General features: G+C 41.5%; 1 protein-coding gene across 7 annotated transcripts in view; it reads left to right on the forward strand.

Annotated features, from left to right (window-relative positions):
* MACROD2 (mono-ADP ribosylhydrolase 2) overlaps positions 1–25431 on the forward strand; it is a 3459957-nt gene that overhangs the window by 3338708 nt on the left and 95818 nt on the right. For all 7 annotated transcript variants that reach the window (XM_077485921.1, XM_077485927.1, XM_077485924.1 and 4 more), the window contains exon 17: positions 23550–23603. In XM_077485921.1, the coding sequence (XP_077342047.1) occupies positions 23550–23603 (54 nt within the window). The remainder of the gene's footprint in view (positions 1–23549; positions 23604–25431) is intronic.

The following is a 25431-nucleotide window of genomic DNA, read 5'->3' on the forward strand; positions in this document are numbered from 1 at the left end:
ATTTGCATCTGAATTTTCTAAGAATTTTATGGAATAAAAACAATATCAGCCTGACTTATGGAAAGTCAATAGTTAAGAATCCTGTACCAAGCATTTTTTAATGCAAGTGTCAAATAACATGGCAGAAAATCAGAACTAAAACAGAAGTTATTCTCTGAAGTTACACAGTTCTTCTATTAGTGACATTTCAGCCTCCCTGGAGGAACGGCTTAAAATTTATGACAAAACTTACAATAAACTTAAAATACTTTAAATGTCAGCAGCTTTGACTTACATTAGCTTTTCACAGTCAGATCACTTGCAATTGCACAGTAAAATCACGTCCAGTCTTCTACAACTGAGTAGGTATGTACCGCTATTTATAACATTTTACCTCCAAAACACTGTAGAAACAGAATAAATACATACAGTATGAGGAAGTTGTTTTAATTGCCAAATTTGTATTTCTGTCCATCCAGTCCTGAGATTAACGCCACTCTGCCGCACAAGACAACTGTATTTGGCAGACCTTAATTTTTACTTTCTTTATGCACAGGCTTTGTCCTGTGAGTGAACAGTAAGCCCTTGTACACACGGTCGGACATTCTCATAACCAAATCCGTTGGATTTTGTCCGATGGATTTTGTCTGAAACTGTTGCATACACACGGTCGGACAAAGTTGTCGGAAAATCCGATTGTACATAACGTGATGACGTTATTTCGTTACGATGGGACTACGTATCGGCTAGTAGCCAATAGCTTTGGTCTAGGAATTTGATCTGAGCACACGTGGCACTTTGTGCGTCGGAGTAGGCTACACATGATCGGAGTATGTCCGATCGGAGCATTTTGTCAGAAAATTTTACGGACAAGTTGGAAAACTTGGTCCTTTGGATACTCCGACAGAAACAGTCCGATGGAGATTACACACAGTCAGAATATCCAACAAAACGGTCCGATAGGACACATTCCGTCGTAATCTCCGACCGTGTGTACAAGGGCTAAGAGGGGAAGCATCAGACTGAGAAGTTAATCTCTCTGTCACTTTTCTCTCTCCTCATTAGGGATGAGCTTCGTGTTTGAGTCGAACATACGTTCGACTCGAACATCGGCTGTTCGCCAAATTCCGAACGTTATGGGCCGTTTGCACCAATTTCGTGTGGCGCTCACGGCCCACAATGCACTGCAATGGCGCAGTACATTGCTGGCTCATGATTGGCCAAGCATGCACTGTGACCCCGCATGCTTGGCCAATCACAGCGCTGGCAGCGAGGAGAGCCATGATTGGCCACAGGCAGGATGCCTGTGGCCAATCATAGCTCAGGCTGTGTAGTACACGCCCCACACTATATAAGGCCGCCAGCGCGGCGGCCTTGTGTAGTGTGTTGGCATCTGTAGCAGTTAATGGGTGTTCTGTGTACCTTCAACACAGTATACACCGATCGTTATCGGCCAATTTTTCGTTCTTGCTCTTCTGTAGTGGTTGTTGTCTGCATGCCCTGACCGCAGTATACACCGCTATATTCACCTATATATCTAGCAATATATCTATCTTTTATAATAGAGCTGTCAGTCAGTGTTAGGAGATTGTGCGTGCTGTCTGCGTGCTCTGAACGCAGTATACACCGCTATATCCACCTATATAGCTAAATATCTTGCTCATTTTAAATAGAGCTCTCAGTCAGTGTTAGGCGATTGTGCGTGCTGTCTGCGTGCTCTGAACGCAGTATACACCGCTATATCCACCTATATAGCTAAATATCTTGCTCGTTTTAAATAGAGCTTTCAGTCAGTGTTAGGAGATTGTGCGTGCTGTCTGTGTGCTCTGAACGCAGTATACACCGCTATATCCACCTATATAGCTAAATATCTTGCTCGTTTTAAATAGAGCTCTCAGTCAGTGTTAGGAGATTGTGCATGCTGTCTGCGTGCTCTGAACGCAGTATACACCGCTATATCCACCTATATAGCTAAATATCTTGCTCGTTTTAAATAGAGCTCTCAGTCAGTGTTAGGAGATTGTGCATGCTGTCTGCGTGCTCTGAACGCAGTATACACTGCTATATCCACCTATATAGCTAAATATCTTGCTCGTTTTAAATAGAGCTTTCAGTCAGTGTTAGGAGATTGTGCGTGCTGTCTGCGTGCTCTGAAAAAGACGGACGGCAAAACAAATTATACAGGGGTGATAACCCTTCCCTATGTTTTCCAAAAAGCTTAAAAATAGTTTTTTTGACTGGAGCTACACTTTAAAAATGTACCAGTTGAAAATTACAAACCGATTCAGCTTAACACAACAAACCTACACAGTCCCTGTCTTGTTTGCACCGCCTGTATACTGCTGTTCTGAGTATATAGGGCCTGGGGGCCACACGTATTTCCTTTTTTTAATATGGGTACGGGGTTCCCCTTAATATGCGTACAAGACCCAAAGGGGCTGGTAATGGGCAGGGAGGGCTACCCATGCCATTTTTCTCAATGATTTTCAACCATATTGCAGGAACCAGATATAACATTAAAACCGCAAGCAGCTTTAAATGACGTTATTTCCATTAAATGTCATTTTGTGCAGGGACTGTTCTAAACAAGGAAAACACGTGGCACTTCACAGGCATACTACAGACACCCCCCAGGCACCATATTTAAAGGAATATTTCACTTTTTTTTTCCATTTTAATCGTCATTAAAATCAGTGCTCCCGCCAAAACGGCAGTTTTTAGAAGTTTTTTTTGCATTGACCCATGTCCCCTGGGGCAGGAGCCAGGTCCCCAAACCCTTTTTAGGACAGTATCTTGCATATTAGCCGTTAAAATTAACACTTTTAATTTCGAACGTTTGAGTCCCATAGACTTCAATGGGGTTCTAACGTTCGTACGAATTTGGGGTCCGTTCGAAAGTTCTGGTGCGAACCGAACATTAGGGATGAGCCGAACACCCCCCTGTTCGGTTCGCACCAGAACCTGCGAACAGACCTAAACTTCGTGTGAACTTTAGAACCCTATTAAAGTCTATGGGACTCGAACATTCACAATCTAAAGTGCTCATTTTAAAGGGTAATATGCAGGTTACTGTCCTAAAAAGTGTTTGGGGACCTGGGTCCTGCCCCAGGGGACATGGATCAATGCAAAAAGAAGTTTTAAAAACGGCCGTTTTTTCAGGAGCAGTGATTTTAATAATGATTAAAGTGAAACAATAAAAGTGTAATATTCCTTTAAATTTCGTAGCTGGGGGGTATCTATAGTATGCCTGTGAAGGGGCGCATGTTTCTGGTGCTTAGAACTATCCCTGCACAAAGTGTCATTTGTGCAGGAAAAAAAGTCTTTTAAAATCACTTGCGGCTAAATTGTCGGCTCCCCGTAAAACAGAGAACATTCAATGAGTGTTCTCTATATTAGCCGACAATTCATTCATTCATTGATAAAAAAAAAAAAAAAAGAGTGGGGGTTCCCCTAAATTCAATTACCAGGCCCTTCAGGTCTGATATGGATATTAAGGGGAACCCCGCATCAAATTTTAAAAGTGTGTTTGTCTTATTTAACCATTTTGACACTTTCTTTGTGAAATGGTAGGGGTACTTTTGTACCCCCTTACCATTTCAAACGGGGGGCGGGATCTGGGGGTCCCCTTGTTAAAGGGGGCTTCCAGATTCTGAGAAGCCCCCTGCCCGCAGACCCTCACAACCAACGGCCAGGGTTGTGAGGATGAGGCCCTTGTCCTCATCAACATGGGGACAAGGTGCTTTGAGGGGTCACAGACCCCCAAAGCATCCTCCCAATGTTGAGGGTATGTGGCCTGGTACGGTTCAGGAGGGAGGGGGGGCCGCTCTCTTGTCCCCCCCTCTTTTCCTGCGGCCTGCCAGGTTGCGTGCTCAGATAAAGGGTCTGATATGGATTTTTAGGGGGACCCCACCTCAATTTTTTTTTTTATTTGATGCGGGGTTCCCCTTAATATCCATATCAGACCTAAAGGGTCTGGTATGGATATTTAGGGGGACCCCCACGTCAATTTTTTTTTTAAATTTGACACGGGGTTCCCCTTAATATCCATGTCAGACCTGAAGGGCCTGGTAATTGAATTTAGGGGAATCAATGAATGAATGAATTGTCGGCTAATACAGAGAACACTCATTGAGTGTTCTCTGTATTACGGAGACCCGACAATTTAGCCGCAAGTGATTTTAAAAGACTTTTTTTCCTGCACAAATGACAGTTTGTGCAGGGACAGTTCTAAGCACCAGAAACATGCACTCCTTCACAGGCATACTATAGATACCCCCCAGCTACGAAATTTAAAGGAATATTACACTTTTATTGTTTCACTTTAATCATTATTAAAATCACTGCTCCTGAAAAAACTGCCGTTTTTAAAACTTATTTTTGCATTGATCCATGTCCCCTGGGGCAGGACCCAGGTCCCCTAACACTTTTTAGGACAGTAACCTGCATATTACCCTTTAAAATGAGCACTTTAGATTTCTCCCATAGACTTGTATAGGGTGTTCCGGCTTTTCGAATTTGCTGCAAACAGCCCAAATTGTTCACTGTTCGCTGAAGAGGCGAACAGGCAATGTTCGAGTCGAACATGAGTTCGACTCGAACTCGAAGCTCATCCCTACTCCTCATATTAGCATGCTGCTTGTTAGCACAGGAGTACTGCAACATAGAAATGTGCACAACAGAAACATTTGTTTTGTTTCATTTCTTTCAGTAATCGCTTGCCAACCATAGGCTGTCATTTAACGTCTTTGGTTGGCAATGGTTATACCGGAATGATGCCTGCAGGTACAGGTATCATACCTCCCAACTTTCTGAGATGGGAATGAGGAATGTCACACCCCTTGTACAAAAATATAAGATTGTTCATACCCATAATGCCGCGTAACACACGACAGGACTTAAGTCCGGCAGACTTTCGACGGAGTTCTGACGGAGTTCCGACAGAGTTCTGACGGACTTTTCGAATGAGCGGACTTGGCCACACACAATCACACCAAACTCAGACGGATTTGAACGTGATGACGTACGACTGGACTCGAATAAGGAAGTTCATAGCCAGTAGCCAATAGCTGCCCTAGCGTCGGTTTTAGTCCGTCGGAATAGCACACACACGAGCAAATTTTTCGGTAGGAACTGGGTCCGGCAGAGTTCTGGCGGAAAAATTTGAAGCATGTTCCATTTCTAAAGTCTGTCGGACTTTTGCGAATCAAAAGTCCGTTGCAGCCCACACACGATCGAATAGTCTGCCGGAATCATTCCGTCAGACTTTGGATGTTGAAAAGTCCGCTCGTGTGTACGGGGCTTAAAGAGGAAGTAAACCCTGATGGGTTTACTTCCTCTTTTTTTCCCTGCAAAGGTAAAGCATAATGGACTACTATGCATCGCATAGTAGCTCATTATGTGTCACTTACCTGACACAGGAGCCAGCGAAGTCGCCGCTGTCCCCTGTAGTCCGCCGCATCCATGTTGCTTGTGGCGTCTCGCAGCTCCGACGAATCACAGCGGCGCAACCGCGATGACGTCACTCCCGCGCATGCGCACGGGAGTCGCGCCTCGCAGCTCCGCCGCTGTCATACAGCGAAGCCGCGATGACGTCACTCCCGCGCATGCGCACGGGAGTCGACAAATTTGGCAAATCCATTCTTGGATTTGCCGCATTTAGTGCGCCTGCGCGCCGCTGTCTACGGCGCATGCGCCGTAGACAGCGGTGCCCATTTTCGGGCAAATATCTCCTAAACCATATAGGTTTAGGAGATATTGCTTGGACCTACAGGTAAGCCTTAATCTAGGCTTACCTATAGGTCCAAGTTGTTTGGAAGGGTTTACTTCCTCTTTAAGTGTTTTTTTACCACTACTATTCCTTTATATTGGCTTTTGGAACATATAATATATATATATATATATATATATATATATATATATATATATATATATATATATAAAAAATATATAGAAATCAAATGAAAGGTTTAGCGCTGGGAAACACCTTTTGATAGATAAAAAGTGCATTTTATATACATCTGTATAGATTAGACCAAAATGAGGGACATTGCTCCAAATCAGCGACAGTCCTTCGAAATCAGGGACAGTTGGGAGGTATGGCATCATCCCGTTATTAAAGTTTTAGCTTAATGTAGAAGTCATTAGAGTGGCGATCACTTCTTCGAGTGTAGGAATGTGCCCCCCCCCCCTCCTGTCGCCTCTCCTGGGTTCTCCCATCCGATCGTAGAGCCCCGGAGCATTCCAACCAGTGACGACAGCTGCACAGAACAGAGAGAGAGGAACTGATGAGGTTCTCCCCTTGTCTGTGTCTCCGGGAAGAGAACCAGAAGCAACAAGGATTTCATGACTTGTGGTACGGCCTCTTTGTGTAATTGGCTGCTAGCAGCCAGGAAAAGGAAAGCAGCCAATCGGACCGACCTGTGTCTGATTAGCTGCATTAGAGCCCAGAGGAGAGATTGTGGGTCTAATAAACCCCAGATCTTTGCATAAAGGGGACCTGTCATGGCCCATGATATCACAAGGGATTTTGTTCATCATTTATTTACGATTTGTTAAAATACCTTACTACTGTGATTCAAAAATGTTGTCCAAATTTCGCTTCATAATGAAATAAATCGCATATGTTTGGAGCACAATTGATTGTATCCTGAAGCTGCCGACCTGACACAATCTGAGCTCTGCTCTACAGTGGAGACCACATTTAGGTACTCACACTGTTTACATTATCAATTACCGTAGGTTTTAATCAAAACAGAGCTACATTAATTTGTGTCATTTTTTTATTTATTTTTTTATTTATTTTTTTTATCTTTATTTATTTTTTTTATCTCAAAGTACAAAAAGAGAAACAGAATTAAAAGAAAAAGAATACACATATTTCACGTTTACAAACATTTCTTAATATCTTCTTAATTTATACATACGTCCTCTTAACCTTAGACTCCTTCTATTTTCACCCTCGTCCCTCCTCCCCCTCCCTCCTACCCTTCCCTGCAGATATCGCATAAGGTTCATAGTTTAATTATCTTTACTAGCAAAAGCTATGTTTCCTTAATATTATTGTGTTATTTCCTCTACATATCTCCAGGATTTTTTTAATTTTTTCCAGGGTTCCCACTTCCCTCCGTTACTCTCTTCTACTGTTAGGTCCTCTCCCCCTTCGTTTAGACATTCCATATTTTGTATTTTATTTACTCGGAAGATCCAGTCCTGTATTTTAGGGCTCTCCTTCTCTCTCCATTTTTGCGGGATTAAACTTTTCGCGGTGTCAAGTAATATGGGGATTAGCGAGAATTTATATTGTTTTATGGGTTCATCTATTCCATGGAATAATACAATTCATGGATCTTCTCTTATATCTTTTTTAGTTACCACTTTTATTATATCAATGATCTTCCTCCAATATTCTTTAATAATGGGGCAATCCCACCAAATATTACCCATAGTCCCAATTTTTTTTACATCCCCGCCAACAATCCGAGGATTGTCCAGCTCCAAATTTACTCAGTTTGTCAGGGGTAGCATACCACCTTGCTAAACATTTATAATTCGTCTCTATTAATTTGTTCTCCACCACCGTGCTGTGAACTAATTTCAATATTTTCTTTCTAATTTGCATACTACATTGTGACCCCAGCTCATTTTCCCATTTTTTAATGTATGCCGGGTCCTCCAGCTCGTCCCCTTCTGAGAGTATTTTGTATATTCGAGCTATATTATTTTTTGATTTTTCTCTCTGACAAAGCCGTTCAATAGGCCTTAGTTCTTCTTCGCCTCGTATTGGTTGGGGAAATTTTACAACAAACTGACGCAACTGGAGGAACCGCCATTCATCAACCCTCATCAGTTCAGTGTCCGCCCTCAGTGCTTGAAGAGTGACTAATTGGCCCTTCACTAATATATCTTTTAGTTGTGCATTATTTTTTCTTATCCAGTTACCTCCCACTTCCAATTTTCCAGGTAAAAAATAGTCATTCTCTTTCAAAAAAATCAAAGGTGAGTTGTATTCCCATTTATTTTGTGTATGGGTCTGGTCCCAAATTTTAAGTGCATATCGTGTTATTTCGTGTGTGTTATGTCCTAATGTCCTATATTGTGGAGGATTCCATATTATTCTCCCTAAATGTGCTTGGCTGATTGCCTTCTCTAAACTAACCCATCTCTTGTCATTTGCCTCTTTCGCCCACTCCACCACCCGTGTAAGTACCACCGCAGTGTGATATTTTTTTAAATCTGGGAGTGCTAACCCCCCTTGTTTTTTCCCCCTCCTTAACACCGCGAAAGCGATTCTTGGCTTTTTATATTGCCATATATACTTAGAGATCATATTTCTTAATATTTTAAAAAAGGCCGAGTGGAGTGAGATAGGCAACATTTGGAACTTATATATGATCTTCGGAACCAAAATCATTTTTACCACATTTATGCGTCCTAACCATGAGAGAGGACTTGTTGAAATTTTCTTTATTTCTCGTTTAATTTGATCTAATAATGGAATATAGTTATTCAAATATATTTTCCTAATCGTATCTGAGAGAGTGACTCCTAAGTATTTAATCTCCTTACGCCAGGGAAAATGGAATTCTGCGCGGAGTTTCTCCTCTTCCATATTACTAATGTTGATGTTTAAAACTTCAGACTTGCCCAGATTTATCTTCAAGTTTGATATTTTTTTCCAGCATCCTCAACAGGTTTGGAATTGTTGTCCTAGGGTTGGTAATGAAAAAGAGCACATCGTCCGCATATGCTGCGATTTTCTGCTCTTCCTCTCCAACCCTGATCCCTTTTATATCTGGGTTATTTCGAACGGAGGCCAATAGGGGTTCAAGAGACAATGCAAACAGAAGGGGTGATAATGGGCACCCCTGTCTGGTGCCATTTCCCATTTGAAACTGTGCAGATGATTCTCCGTTAACTTTTACCACCGCTTGCGGGTGGTTATAGAGTACTTTGATCCACTGGATCATCCTCGGGCCCAAACCCATGACTTCTAGAGTTTCTATCATGAGTCCCCAGTCTACCCTGTCGAATGCTTTCTTGGCATCCATTGACAGGAATAGACCTGGGGACCCATTGTTTTTTAGGGCCTGTAGGAGGAGCAATGCCCTCACCCCATTATCCCTGCCTTCTCTCTCGGGTATGAACCCTACTTGATCTGGATGTACCAATTCTGTCATTTTTTCCTTTAATCTAGATGCCAGAACTTTAGCGTATAGCTTTATATCTGCATTTAGTAAGGCTATCGGCCTATAGTTAGAGCAGAGTAAGTGATCCTTACCCTCCTTTGGGATCAACGTGATTGAAGCACGCAGGGCCTCTCTCCCCATTTCATATTTTGTCCCTAAGCCATTCAAATATTTGCAAAGCTTAGGGACTAAGATCTCTTTATATTTTTTAAAATAAGTAATCGAAAACCCGTCTGGCCCCGGGCTTTTACCCGATGCTGTATCTTTTAATGCATTATAGATCTCCTCCTCTGTAATAGGTCTGTCCATATTATGACTGTCAATATCTGTTAGGCGTGGTAGTTTTGCTTTATACAAAAATTCTTTGCTATTCCCCTTTTCCCCTTTGCCTTGTGCCCCTTTCTGGCCTACATTATACAAAGCTTCATAATATTGCTTAAAGGCCTCCGCAATTTCCTTAGTTGTATAAACCGTCTTCCCATTTTTATCCTGTATTTCTTCAATGAAATTAATCTCTCTCTTCTTTTTCACCTGTCGAGCCAAGTATTTACCTGTTTTATTTTCTCCCAAGTACCTCTCTCTGACTCTCCCCTCTAATACCCTCCTTGCTTCCTGATCATACATATCTTTTAGTTCCTCTCGCTTGTTGTTCAATAAATGAAAAAGTTCCTGATGTTGCTCCTTTTGTTTTTTTTGTTCCTGTTCCAATCTATGGACCTCCTTTATTAATTTTTCTCTTTTCTCTAAACTTTCTTTTTTTTTTCTTGTCCCTATGGAGATGAGGATACCCCTAACATATGCTTTGTGTCCCTCCCAAAGGGAGGCCTCCGTTATCTCACCAGTGTCATTCGTTAAGAAATAGAATTCTATTTCTTTCCGTATTATTTCTGCAATTTTTTTGTCCTGTATAAGGCTCTCATTTAATCGCCAAGTTAATGGATGTCTATGTATTCCAGGTATCCTCATCTTCATTAACACCGGGGAGTGGTCTGATAGGGATATTATTCCTATCTCTGTTTCCATCACGGTCTCAAGCAATCTATGGTCGACCATTATATAATCCAGCCTGGAGTGCGTCCCGTGCACTGGGGAAAAAAAAGTGTAGTCTTTTGTTTTTTCATGTTGTATCCTCCAAGCATCTATCAATTGATTTTGTCTAAGTCGGAGTTTTAATGCTTTCATATTTTTCCCACTTATCCCCCTTGCACGAGACGTACTATCCAGTGATGGATCCATACCAAAGTTGAAATCACCCGCCAATATTACGTCTTCTGTTTTAAAGTTTGCAAGACTCTTCAAAATTTGTTTCAGATATCTAGTAGGATTTTCATTTGGGCCGTATACATTGGCCAAGGTAAAAATCCTATCCCCGAGTTTTCCTTTCAAGAACAGATATCGGCCCTCTGGATCCGTCAGCCTATCTATCACGGTGAACTTTGTATGTTTCTCAAACCCGATCGCCACTCCCTTGGCCCTCCTTATTGGGGAATCTCCATAGAACCAGTTCGGGAAGTTATCAGAAAACAGCTTAACATTTGTGTCCTGAGTTAGATGGGTCTCTTGCAGAAACACCACCTCTGCTTTATATTGCTGTAATTCCTGTAGTAGTTTATATCTCTTTTTAGGCGAATTTAGGCCTTTAACATTATATGACACAAATTTCACTTCTGTCATCTGAGGCTCCCAAAGGAGGTACTTAGTCCCCCCCTTTTAATCCTGTAAGTCATTAGAACCCCTTTTCTTTTTTTTTCCCTTTTCTTCTTCTGCAAGGAATATCTTTTCCCCCCCTTCCCTCCAACCTCCTCCCGCCCCCCTCTTCCATCCCTCCCTCCCCCTCTGGCCCCATCCCGGCCTTTGCTTTGCATTGTGGACCTCACTCCCTTCTGCAAGCAATATCTATCAGGTTATGGCTCAGGCTGCGGCACTCCCCCTCTGTAATCCCGATCCCCTTCGCCCGTTTGGGAGAAGGGGTACACCCTCTACAGATTAGGAGTGATGGAGCCAGAGCCCCGCCCAATCCCTCCATCACACTATCCCCCCTCCGCCTGCTTCCCCCCGACACCCCCCCCCCCTTGACAGACAAAAAAAAAGAGAAAATCTCGATTAAACCAGAGCAGAGAGAAAACACACAAAAAAAAAAAAAAAAAGAAAAAAAACACCTACAAAGAAGTCCACAAGAAAAAAAAGGGGAAGAAAAAAAAATTTCAAAAGCAGTCATATTCTCCCCCCCCCCCCTTCCCCCATCAGTACTTATTGCTATATTTCACGGGGGTCTAAGGGTATCTTGGGGGTTGGTATTCCCACCCGACTACAGAAGTCCTCCAGTTCGTCCAGGAACTTTAATCCAATAGTTCCTCCCTCTTTCTGCACCACAAGGGCCGCCGGGAACCCCCAGCTGCATCCCATATTTGCTCGTCTCATTTGTTCCAATAAGGGTTTTAATCGTCTTCTCCGTGCTAAAGTTCCCGACGACAGGTCTGAGAAAACCTGTAGCGTTGTCCCTTCATATTGAACTGGGGGCAGACCTCTGAGTTCGCTCCAAATCCCAGCCCTGTCCTCACAGAGATGGAACCCTACAATCACGTCTCTTGGTACCTCTTCCCCTATTCCTGGGGGTTTCCTCACTCTGTGCACACGATCTATCTTTAACTCTGCCCCTTCTTCTCTTCCAAGTATAGGATTAAATATCTTTCCCATTTTTGCTCCTAAGTCTTCTCCCTGTTGTTCTGGTAACGCTCTGATCCTCAGGTTTTGGCGTCGATTTTGATTCTCCTGTTCCTCCGTTTTATAGAGGATATCCCTGTGTGCCTCTTGCATTTTTTTTGCCTGCGTTTTTAGGTCTAGTATCTCCTGGGCCTGTCTACTTGTTTGTTCTTCGACTTCCTCTACTCTTCTTAGCAAATGCCCCATGTCCGTCCTTACTGTTAAAATTTCAGCTTTGATTGTGTTTTCTAATTTCATGAACATTTCCATCATTTCGCTTTTGGTTGGTATTTGGGATATATCCCTCCGCTCCTTTCTTCTGCCCTCCATGTCTGAGTCCCTCTCCTCCCCTGAGGTGTCTCCCCGTGTCTCTTCTAATTTTCCAGTGTCTTTCCTCCTCTCCTTAGCACCCTGTTTTCTTTCTATACCGGGGCTTTTTTGGCTTGTTTCCTTGAGGTATTTCTGGATCGTGCTGGTATTTAAGCTCTCCCTCGGGGCTTTAGGATCATTCGTTTTTTGATTTCTTCCCTTCATGTTGCCACTCTTTATTTTTCTCTTCCCCAGCTTTCCCCTTTATTTAACTATTTCCAACGGACAGGGGAGGGAAGCAAGGCCGCAAACAACACTCCTTTCTTAATGTCCTACCAGGACCGTCTATTAATATCTATAGGAATCAGGGTTTAAATTCCCTTCCTTAGAAATGTATGTGTTAGTGTTTCACTGGTAGCTCTGACCTCAGCCCACCAATCCGCCTGCTCTTTACCACTCCGTTTGCATCCCTTTATACATAGTCCTTTACATTTTGCATCACACTCTATGGTGCATTGGTGTATCTGCTGCGGGTATACAATTTTAGGGAGAGATCACTCAGTACTTATATGAGGTGCAGTCAATCATTATCACATAAAAATAAATGCCCACCATTTATTCGACACACCCCCTTTCTTTCCTTTCAACACTGCCGTCTTGTCTTTCTGATGAGTGTTTAGTCTATAATGCATACGTTTTTAGGCACAGCAAAAACCTATTTTAACTTAAGCTTAATTGATTTCAAAGCTCAAGAGAGAGGAAGAAAGAAAAAAAAAAAAAAAAAAAGATCAACCGACGACAGACCAAAGGAAAACAGTTCGTAGTGTAATAACGTTCGTTTCAGGGCCTCAGCATATATTTTCAAGGAGTGCTTATTTATCAGCTCTTCTTAATCCTTCCATTTAGTAACTGTCCTTGACATACAGAGAGACTCCTCACTGCTTTCAAACACACTCCTTCCACATTCCTCAGGGTTCAGGGCCCCAAATCCATATTTATTACACTTCTATATTGCTTCTGTTGTTCTATCCGTGTATCTCCAGTTTTTACAGACCACACATTCAAATCAAGTAAGAAGGGGTACTCTTAGTCTGACCTGTTCGTAGCTGTCCATAGTTCTTCCCTTCTTTTCCTCCTTCTGGGCTCCACGGTCCACTGGAGAGGTATGACAACAGAGGGCAGCGTGGGGGGGGATCCGGGGGGGTCCGCACGCTCCGGCGGGGTCCTCCGTCTGCCGTCAATGCAAGGCTCCGGGTCTCGTTAGTGCTGTCAGGCAACTATTCCTTAGCTGTTCCTCAGCTGGTATAGTTCGTGCGGGCAAGGAAGCATGAACGGCGGGGTCAGAGTGACGTCATTACGGAGCGTCGCGCTCTCTCACAGCGCTCGGCTCCAGCTGGCTCGGCGGGGCTTCCTCCATCTACTCGTGTGAGTGCCGCCGACTGGCCCCTCCCCTCTCACGTACGCTCCATCACTGCCCCCGTGGCAAAATCTTCTAATGAGGATGCCTGCTCTGCATTTATTTCTTTTTGATGTTCAACTTTAAGACTGTCTATGTGCTCCTTCTCATCGTTGGGTCAGCCTTTTGACCCTTTCCAAGTGTCTTGTTAACTTCACATTTTCTTTATGTTACTGAATTCACTTCTAGTCAGGGCCACCAATAGGGTGATAGTAGAAGTATTACATCAGCACAGGGGCCTGGGCCTAGTAGGGGCTGCTTGTCCCATGATGCAAGATCTTTAACTTGTGTGTCTAAAGGTTTTTATATAGCCAAACCACCAGCAAGCATATCACTAATTTATGGCCAGCTTGCCCTCCATAGCCATTCATACCCAGCCTGCCCACCCATCTATCTCTGGTTTCATCCCTCTTTTTGACATCTATGCAGTGTTCTGTTAACATTCCAAAGTGAAGCATGATGCCCCATCAGCTACCACATAAGACCACCTTTGTTGGATATTGTGCAATTTTTTTTTTTATCCTGTGGGGGGATCTGTCATGTAGCCTATACAGGGCCCCATAAGTTCTGATAGCGGACCTGCTGCCAATAAATGTACCCAAACTTTGTGGATGCAAATGTTATATCCTGCAACTTATGCACTCATTTCCAGGTCATTAACATTATCAAGTGAAAATATAGATAACCAAAGATATTACATTTTGGCCAAGAGAGTACAAAGAAAATATGAGAGTTAGCTGTTTGCCAAAAAATGAAGGGAATGAGTATCTTATTGGCTGAGACACTGAAGATTTTATCTGAATGACAACAGCTGCCAGGGAAATTTGGCTTAAAAGTCAAAATATATGAGACTGATTCATTAAAACTGGACCAAATAAAATGAGCAGACTAGTGGAGATGTTGCCAGTGGCAATCTATCAGGTTTCACCTTTCTTTTATAGAACAACTGAGCAACAATTTTGTTTTGAATTGATTCCACATGTGTGACATAGAAAACTTAAGTTTGTGAAAGAACACAGACACAATTTAGCACTGGCAACATGAATACATATACATGACTGGTTATATGTATGTAATAAATGTATTGCAATGGGTGGCAAACTGACTGTTAAAGCAGTATTAAACCCAAAAACAAAAATGTAATATATATCAACCTACCAATCTTTAAATATGATGGCCGTGTTCATTCTTTTTTTATTTTCACCTGCTGCTCCTGTCCATAACACGCTTTTTGTCTAAGGCCCCTTTCACACTTTCTGATCGGTCCCTCTGGTCCCGTCTATGGAGCTGCAGATGTCAGTGGACACATGTCCACTGACAACCGCCGCCATCTGATCTGATCTGTTCCTGTCCAGCAAAAACAGACGGATGGTGGTCCTATTCCCCATCCGTCCAGCGGATCAGATTGAATGACATCAGATGGAAATGGATAGATGGTCCATTTCCATCCGATTGCTCCATAGAGGAGAGCAGGACTGTGTCTGCATAGTGGAGTGGGCAAGGACCTGTCATCTGCTGCTCAGTGGAGAGATCCCCCATTGAGCAAGCGGATTATGCTTAGCAGAGGCGCCCATGTGAAAGGGGCCTTAGGATGTCTGTAATCTGGCTGAAGTAGTAAAGCAGAAACTTTTGGACAACAGCATTGTCATTCTGGGGAGAGTGGAGTGTTAGACTTCAACAGATGTAGATGAACTTAACTTACAAAATGAAGCTGAGCCCCAGCTAATACGTTATACATAAATAAAGGCTGACCTTTCTAAGCAACTATGTCAGAGTTAAATGGTTTGTCTCAACCTTCTAACCCCCACATTGTCTGGACAGCTTGATCTGTTAAAGTAGAAGAAAAAGTAACAGACTTATTGGCTGGGTCACCAAGTGGAAATAAAGGAAAAAAAGATTAAAAAAGCAAACTAATGCAGCTGCCTGATTTGTGAGCTGCAATTAAATTTGTTTGTGTTTGTTTTGGGGTTCAATACCACTTTTGACAAACTGCAAAACTGCTTTTTGGGAACCTCTTTGACGTGAATATAACATTCGATTTTGGGAAAAGAAGATCTGCTGAAGTTGTAATCTTACCTACAGGAACAGTTTATGGCATCTACAGAGATGATATGTACAAGTTAATTCAGAACAAACCTATGTAAAAAGAAAACAGGGAATGCTATTTCTTGCCTCTTTCTGATCATGACTGCTGCCATGCTGACCTGCTTATTTCAGCAAGTCCTAAATCACTGACCTGGATGAAGTATGCAGCAAGTGAAGTCAGAGAGAAGCCATAATCCCTGAAGTACATGCTTTATCTGCATCAGTGGAACCAAATGTATTGAAGCTGTCAGATCATTGTAACAAACAGGCATTATTCACAGAAGGAGACGTCTGGTAGGTAATCCCTATGTTTCTCTAAAGCTGGCCATATATGGAACGAAAATCCTATTGAACTGGCAAGATTTAGATCCCTGTATGGTCCTTCCTATTTGTGAGAAGTCAATTTATCAATCAACATTTCATGAATGGGCTTGTTGGAATATTTAGTGTAAACTAGACCTACAGTATCTCACAAAAGTGAGTATACTCCTCAAATTTTTGTAAATATTTTATTATATCTTTTCATGTGACAACACTGAAGAAATGAGACTTTGCTACAATGTAAAGTAGTGAGTGTACAGCTTGTATAACAGTGTAAATTTTCTGTCCCCTCAAAATAACTCAACACACAGCAATTAATGTCTACAATGCTGGCAACAAATGTGAGTATACCCCTAAGTGAAAATGAACACTTTGGGCCTGATTAGCCATTTTCCCTCCATGGTGTCATGTGACTCCCTAGTGTTACAAGGTCTCAGATTTGAATAGGGAGCAGGTGTGTTAAATTTGGTGTTATCGCTCTCACTCTCTCATACTGGTCACTCGAAGTTCAGCATGGCACCTCATTGCAAAATAACTCTCTGAGGATCTAAAAAAAAAATGTTGCTCTACATGAAGATGGCTGAGGCTATAAGAAGATTGGCAAGACCCTGAAACTGAGCAGCAGCATGGTGTCCAAGACCATACAGCGGTTTAACAGGACAGGTTCCACTCAGAACAGGCCTTGTCATGGTCACCCAAAGAAGTGGAGTGCACGTGCTCAGCACCATATCCAGAGATTGGCTTTGGGAAATAGACTTATGAGTGCTGCCAGCATTGCTGCAGAGGTTGAAGGGGTGGGAGGATCAACCTGTCAGTGCTCAGAACATACGCCGCACACTGCATCAAATTAGTCTGCATGGCCGTCGTCCCAGAAGGAGGCCTCTTCTAAAGATGATGCACAAGAAAGCCCACAAACAGTTTGCTGAAGGCAAGCAGATTAAGGACATGGATTACTGGACCCATGTCCTGTGGTCTGATGAGACCAAGATAAACTGATTTGGTTCAGATGATGTCAAGCATGTGTGGTGGCAACCAGGTGAGGAGTACAAAGACAAGTGTGTCTTTCCTACAGTGATAGTGGTGGGAGTGCCATGGTCTGGGGCTTCATGAGTGCTGCCGGGACTGGGAAGCTACAGTTCATTGAGGGAAACATGAATGTCAACATGTACTGTGACATACTGAAGCAGAGCACGATCCCCTCCCTTTGGAGACTGGGCCACAGGGCAGTATTCCAACATGATCATGACCCCAAACACACCTCCAAGACCATCACTGTCTTGCTAAAGAAGCTGAAGGTAAAGGGGATGGACTGGCCAAGCATGTATCCAGACCTAAACCAACCCTATTGAGCATCCTTAAATGTAAGATGGAGGAGCGCAAGGTCTCTATCATCCACCAGCTCCATGATGTCATCATGGAGGAGTGGAAGAGCACTCAAGTGGCAACCTACGAAGCTCTGGTGAACTCCATGCCCAAGAGGGTTAAGGTAGTGATGGAAAATAATGGTGAACACGCAAAGTATTGACACTTTGGGCCCAATTTGGACATTTTCACTTAGGGGTGTACTCCCTTTTGTTGCCAGCGGATTAGATATTAATGGCTGTGAGTTGTGTTATTTTGAGGGGACAGCAAATTTATACTGCTATACAAGCTGTTTACTCACTACTTTACATTGTAGAAAAGTGTGATTTCTTCAGTGTTGTCACATGAAAAGATTTAGACATTTTTTACAAAAATGTGAGGGGTGTACTCACTTTTGTGAGATACTGTAAATCCCAAAATTCCCGCATAGTACTTTTTTTCTGCAACTAGGTGTCCTCATTCTGATGGCCATCATCATTTAGAACAGTGATTCTTGAACTGTCTGCCACGTGATTTTTGCATTTTTGCCATGGGACTTTTGAAAAATATTTAAAATTGCTAGCATTTTGAAACCTTGAAAATATTGAAAAATGTAATTGTAAATCAATGTCATAAAAGTAAAAAATGTATCATATATAAAAACGCAATCTCTGTCAGTCTGTCATTCATTTGTTCCTTTTGTAACACGAGACTTATAGCTCTAATTGTTGTATATAGCTTTAATTATATTATAAAAATAGGGACCCTTCCATTCCTACTTTCATGCTTATAAATAAAGTTTGTTCATTGTTTAGCGATAGATAAATACTTAATCAAATCTGGATCTCTGAAAGAGAAACTGTTAAATGAAAAGCAAGGAAGCAAGCGAACGCACAAAGAAGATTACAATCACTTCAATCTGATTTACTTTCGAAAAGCAGGCACATCCTTCAAATTAAATTTAAAATGAAATATATATGTAAAAACAAATAAGTTCTTCACCACAAAAATAATTAAATCTTTTTAGGTGTGCTGTAAAAAAAATTGATGCAGCACAAAACAAAAAGTTTGAGAAACACTGATTTAGAACAAGCATGCAGGTCTTGGGACAGAAAGCTACACCCTTGACTACCTTAATATAAAACAATCAATATATGCTGTCAGCAAATAGAAAAAAATACACATACAATTCATATGGCATAGAAAAAGCCACGGCACTTCTATTGATTTTAATATAAAGAACAATTCTTTATTAATTCAAAGAAGCATAAAATAATTAATATCAAATTAAAAACCATAACGCTAATGCCCTGTACACATGATTGGACTTTCCAACAACAAAACCGTAGATTTTTGCTCGAAGTATGTTGGCTCCAACTTGTCTTGCATACACACAGTCACAAAAATGTTGGCCAACAATTACGAACGTAGTAACGTACAAAACGTACGTGATATCTCCATTACGAAGACTAGTTTTACAAGACCGAGACACTTCTGACTTGTACTTGATTCCGAGCATGCGTGGACTTTTGTCCAACGGACTTGCTTACACACGATCAGAAAGTCCAACAACAAACATTTGTTGGCTGAAAATTTGAGAACCTGCTAGCCAACATTTGTTGGCGGAAAGTCCGACAATAAATGTCCGATGGAGCATACACGCGCTCGGACTTACCACCAACAAGCTCACATCCAACATTTGTCATTGGAGGATGCAATCGTGTGCACGGGGCATAAGCCACAGAACACAAGCGAAATATAATTCAACCTAATTATAACCAAAGTCCCCCCTTAAATAAGGGTGACATAACACACAAAGTGCCTGCAACAGTGTGGGAAGGAAGGGGAGCTCGCCAACAGGTCCCAGTCAACTGTGACAGACCCCTGAAGGAACCCCCTTTATACTGAAGATTCCAGAAAGGCATGTGGCTTTTCAGCCTTCCCACCACTATACCCATGACAGGTAAGTTCATTTCTTAAAGGGCCAATAGCCCATCACTTTACCTCCCAAAGAATGTTTTTTTTTTTTTTTTTAAAGGAGCGCCTTTTGAATTAGGTGGCATTGCCTGTCCCATGTGCATGGGCCCTAATGTTGTGCCCCCTTTTCCAGGAGCAATCGGTGAATAAGCAGCATCATAGTTCTAGCATTTTTAGAAGGGGGTCAGCAGCATTAGCCTATGTATTTTGTTTATGACAGGTTTCCTTTGACACAGCAAATTCTATTAACTTCCTTTTCTTTTCACTGTTGTTTGGATAAACAGGAGACGTGGTGCTTTTAGTGACATCTACAGTATTTCCTATCTCTCATGAATAAGATATTTATTAAAAGCAAACCCTTGATTAAATATTTATTCTGAAATAAAACAAATCAACTCCTATCTTGCCTTGTGCTTTCTGCATGTTATAGGAGCTTTCCCGATGCCGACCGGTGACACGGATAGGTTTTGGCAGCAAGCGTTTTTGTTTTTTAATAAAACATTTTATATCCCTTATTGATTTATGTACGTGTTATATTGTTGACAGCCATTGGAAATTACTTTTGTGTAGTTCCTTAAACAAAGTATTATTTTTTGCTTAGCACCAGACATTCAGTGTTTTCATTTAAAGACTGTCGTATTTATTATTTATGTGTCAATTTCATAACATTTGCCAGCGCAATGGATTTTTATTTTTAATGTTTCCACAGCTGGCTTTATTATGCTATGAGTGGATGCACGAGTGTAAAATCTTCCTTTCATCATTCAGGAAACACATTGCATGGAATGCTTATGTTGTCATGTCATTTACTTCCTGTGTTCATCCTGCACATGCTGACACTACCTAAAAAGATTAATATAAAAATATATTGGCAGGACCGGTCTTGCTCCATCATGGACCATTAATGATGTCATTGCAAGATGATGACATCATATAGTAACTTGCCTCACTGCTTTTTTTTTAAATCTATATGGCTGTATGGCACAATACTGTGCTTTTTCCAAGTAAAACTTGACAGAGCTACCCCATTTTACCATAGTTGATGTTGCTCTCCTCCAGAAGATTTACCACCCCCCCCCCCCCCGACCAGGCAATTTCTCATGCGATACGGCACTGCGTTACTTTAACTGATACCCGACGCTGTACCCAAGTACAATTTATGAAATTTTTTCCCACAAATAGAGCTTTATTTTGGTGGTATTTGATCACCTCTGCTTTTTTTTATTTTTTTGCACTATAAACAAAGAATGACTCTCAATTTTGAAAAAAAAACAGACAATATTTTTTACTTTCTGCTCTAAAAAATCAAATTTCTTCATAAGTTTAGGCCACTGTGTATTCTGCTACTTATTTTTGGTAAAACAAATTACAATAAGCGTATATTGATTGGTTTGTGCAAAGGTTAGAGCATCTACAAACTATGGGATATATTTTTTATAATTTTTTTAATAGTAATGGCGTTGATCAACGACTTATAGCGGGACTGCGATATTGCGGTTGACAAATTGGACACTGACACTATTGACACTTTTTTGGGGACCGGTGACTTTATTACAGTGATCAGTGCTAAAAATGTGCACTGTCACTATACTAATGACACTGCCTGGGAAGGGGTTAAGATCAGGGGCAATCAAGGGGTTAACTGTGTGCCTAACTAATGTTTCCGTGTAGTGGGGGAGGGGCTTTTTCTAGTGGAAGTTATGGATCAGTGTTTCTGCTTTACAGAAACACAGGGTCCATTTCTTCTATACTGACAGAATAGACTGCCTTTCTGTCAGTGTACCAAAAACGATCAGTGGTTGACGACGGACATTGGGTCCTTGTGATGTAAAATCACAATGGGAGCGAGATGCTGGCGGCAAAACCCAGAAGTGCAGAATCAGGTATATATACCTTATTCTGTGCAGCGTGGCCACCCTGTAGTAGTAAATGTGCTATGGCGCGGTCGGCAAGTGGATACAAAGGTTATTGGCAGAGGTATTCTTGCTCCATCATGGACCAGGACTGATGTCATTGCAAGATGATGACATCATATAGTAACTTGCCTCACTGCCTTTTTTTTATCTATATGGCTATATGACTGAATACTGTGTTTTTTTCAATTAAAACTTGTCAGAACTACCCCATTTACCATAGTTAATGTTGCTAACCTCAGTATTGGCTCATCGCTACTGCCCTATCCACATCTGTACCATGTTACCTCTACTATCTAAAACAAAGAAAAATTCCCAGCTCAACTTACCAACCAGCCTGCAACAAACCACATTTTCCTTTCTAGCAGTTCATGTTAAACACAGGAGTTTAGTTTGTACAAATTTGCAAATACATGTATAAGCTGCAGATGCCACACAAAAGGCACCCCAGTATTATCTGCAATCCTAACTATACTTTTTGAGAGTCTCCATAGTAGGAGCACATATATACAGTAGTAATGGACAGATTGAGGGCAGGTTTGCCTGGAGGGAGCCCACTCCTCCTTAAAGACATAGGGACACGCTGGACACCCAGCAAATAGTGCAATGGCAGGAAAGGTGTCCAGTGCGTCCCCTCACCAAATAACCAACAGTACAAACAAATGGCATCTTCCCCAACATATAACTGGCCTTAACAGCAAGGCACACATGGAAGGACGATGTATGTCAAACAAAAACAAAGAAAACTTCCCGCTCAACTTATCAACCAGGCTGCAACAAACCAAATTGTCCTGTTTCTACCTCTTCTATCTAGTAGCATAAAACTAAAGCTATAAATATCATAGACAATGTTTAGTTATTGATGTGTGAGATTTATTTGGAAAGTGCATTAAGTTGTTTGTGCTAGACAGAAGCTAAAAGCTCTTGGTAAACAGTAGGAGGCATGTCTCTAAAGCTGGCCATAAATGTGGCAATTTTCCATCAATTTCAACCATGTTCCCTCTACCAGGAACATACAATCACAAGTAATTGTCAGAAATTAAACCTACCACCCGCTATTTCAATCGATCGCTTGAAATCAGTTGATTGTGAAGTTGAAACTGGGGAATAAGCTGGCAGTTTGTTGAAAATGGAAAAAAACTATAAAGATATAGTGGAATACAATCATGTTTTACATCGAGGCCAACATTGGTGGTTTCAGATCACTGAAACCACCAAAACATTCGTTTTTTTATTTATAAAAAAAAAAAATTTATTTTTAGGTAGCACTTGGGAAAGTTAGGATGTCTGTTTTTCCTTTCCACCTTTACAGAGTGTGCCCCATGTCAGGACAAAACATGATGGAAAACCTCTCCACCAGGCCCCCAAGCAAAAAAAAAAAAAGTTTTTGGTTGCGTGACGAAGGGTTAGAACTTCCAAAAATGTTTTTACTTCTATCTGCAGCTTCCTGTTCCATTGGCAAATGCTCCCTATGTTATTTCTATGGGTGTCAATGGGACAAGAAGTGTGAAAAAATTTAATCAATGGAAATAAATTAAGCCAAGGGGATATTTTGCTCCGTTATCCATAGAATGCCTTCTCTATTGACAGGTTCATAGGATAGCTAATAATTTTATTTCTCAAAAGACCTCTGCTTCAAGCACCACCACTGAGCAATTCTGTATTCTTTCCAGAGGGCAGACACAGTGGGGTAGATTTACAAAAACTGGGCAGTGCAAACTCTGGTGCAGCTGTGCATGGTAGCCAATCATCTTCTAGCTTCAGCTTGTTCAATTAAGCTTTAACAAGATAATCTGGAAGCTTATTGGTCTCCATTAAGAGCTGCACCAGATTTTGCATTCTGCAGTTTTAGTAAATCAACTCCACTGTACCATGAATCTCATGGGATATAGGTATATACACATGTATGGCAAATTGTGGAGGAAGAAAAATCTTTATGTGGATGAGTCCTTTCCTGAGCTTTTTCAATCTACTTGACTAGTTGTTTCCATACTCCTCCTAACCATCAGTGAATGACCAACAGTTTTCCACCCAACTTTCAATGAACCAGAGTCCAAGTACTGGCTGATGATGGTCTGTGATTTGCAAAAAACTGTGAAACCACTTGTGTCGCAGATGATGGGATGGCAATGCAGCATATATTGTTTTATGAAAAGTGAAATGCATTACAAAATATGATTCAAAATCTTTGTTCAGAAAGGCTTACAAAAATCAGTTTTGTGAAATATGATTTATTCATATGTTTATACAGTATGATTTGTGTGTTCTTTCTCTTTCTAGAACAATCTCTGGCATCAGATTTCGCAGATGACAGTATGAACGAACCATCTCAAGGTAATAAGACATGTATTCCTATGTTTCCTATCCTCCATACTTGACAATGATGGGAAAATGTAATAATGGCACGTGATAGTCTATGCCTTTTAAAAAGCGTGCTGCATTTAAACTTGTTTGTCAGTAGGGATTAGCTGAACACCCCCGTATATATATATATATATATATATATATATCAAATACACTGCCACTAACTGAATAAAGTGCCTGCTTAATCTAAATCACACTATCTCTCCACCCACGCCAACAACACTACACAGGGCCGCCGTGTAGGCAGCCTTATATAGTGTGGGACATGGACTTAGTCCCCCTGAGCCATGAGTGGCCAAAGGCACCCTACCTTTGGCCAATTATGGCTCTCTTTGAAGAGGGTGCTGGGATTGACCAAAGCATGCAGGTCATGTGCATGCTTTGGCCAATCATCATACAGCAATGCACTGCGATCTCGCAGTGCATTATGGGGCGTTCTGCGGGTGCTCAAATTTCCCTTGAATGCCCCATAATGTTTGTTTTTTGGCAAACAGGCGAAGACCCGATGTTCGACCCGAACATCGATCTCATCCCTATTTGTTAGTTAGATTTACTACAATGGACCTCGTAGGCCCACCCAGATTTTCCTCCAATATAACCAGGTCAGAGGCCCACCTCTTGTTTATTTGCCAGCTTTATTTTTGTTTTAAAATTTATGTGGATAAAATCAAATTTTGAAAATTACAAAATGAATACATTTATGATGTTGTATTAATATCATCCTCCTGCATTTTAACCACTTAAGCTCCAGAAGGTTTACCCCCTTCATGACCAGGCCAAACTTTTGCGATACGGCACTGTGTTACTTTAACTGAAATTGCACGGCCATGTGACACTGTACCCAAATACAATTGAGGCATTTTTTTCTCGTAAATAGAGTTTTCTTTTGGTGGTGTTTGATCACCTATGTGGTTTTTATTTTTTGCGCTATAAACAAAAAAATTCTGTGTTTTTTACTTTATGCTATAAAACATACCCAATAAAAACATGTAATAAAAAATGTATGCATAAATTTAGGCCAATATGTATTCTGCTACACATTTTAGTAAAAAAAAATCCCAATAAGTGGACATTGATTGGTTTTCACAAAAGTTATAGCATCTACAAACTATGGGATAGTTTTATGGAATCAGCGATTTCTATCAGGACTGCGATTAGCAATTTTTAGCAGGGCTGCGACATTGAGGCGGACAAATCAGACACCTGACACTTTTGACACTTTTTGGAAACCAGTGACACCAATACAGTGATCAGTGCTTAAAAAAAAAGTAACTCTACTAATGACACTGGCAGAGAAGAGGTTAACATCAGGGGCAATTAAAGGGTTAAGTGTGTCCCTAGGGAGTGCTTGATAACTGTGGAGGGGGGTGCTTTGACAGGGGGAAAATATAGATCCGTGCTTCTGCTTAGCTAAAACACAAGATTTCCATTTTCCTCTATGGCAGAATGACGGTCTGCCTTGTTTACATAGGCAGACATCCATTCTGCCTCTCTTCAGAACAATCGGCGGGTCCTGGCGGACATCAGCTCCGCTGAACTCACTGATTAGCTCCTGTTATGTCCAATCACAGTGGGAGCAGGACCCTGGCATACATGTATGGGATTTTGTGTAGGACAGCTGCCCTGCAGCAGTATATCTGCTTAAGAGGTTAAACATATTCAGTTATTTCAAATCCATAGCCTGCTGACTGTGCGGTATTGTGTGTCTTTGTGATTGGGGTATCCCTAGCACCTTTCAGTGGCTTTTTGACTTTCTTTTGGGCTTTCTTCTTTCATTGGCCCTGGCCTCTATCATCTT

Source organism: Lithobates pipiens, unplaced genomic scaffold, assembly GCF_037356315.1.
Source record: "Lithobates pipiens isolate NorthernLeopardFrog02 unplaced genomic scaffold, aLitPip1_a1.2 Scaffold_18, whole genome shotgun sequence".
In the NCBI taxonomy this organism is placed as follows: Eukaryota; Metazoa; Chordata; class Amphibia; order Anura; family Ranidae; genus Lithobates; species Lithobates pipiens.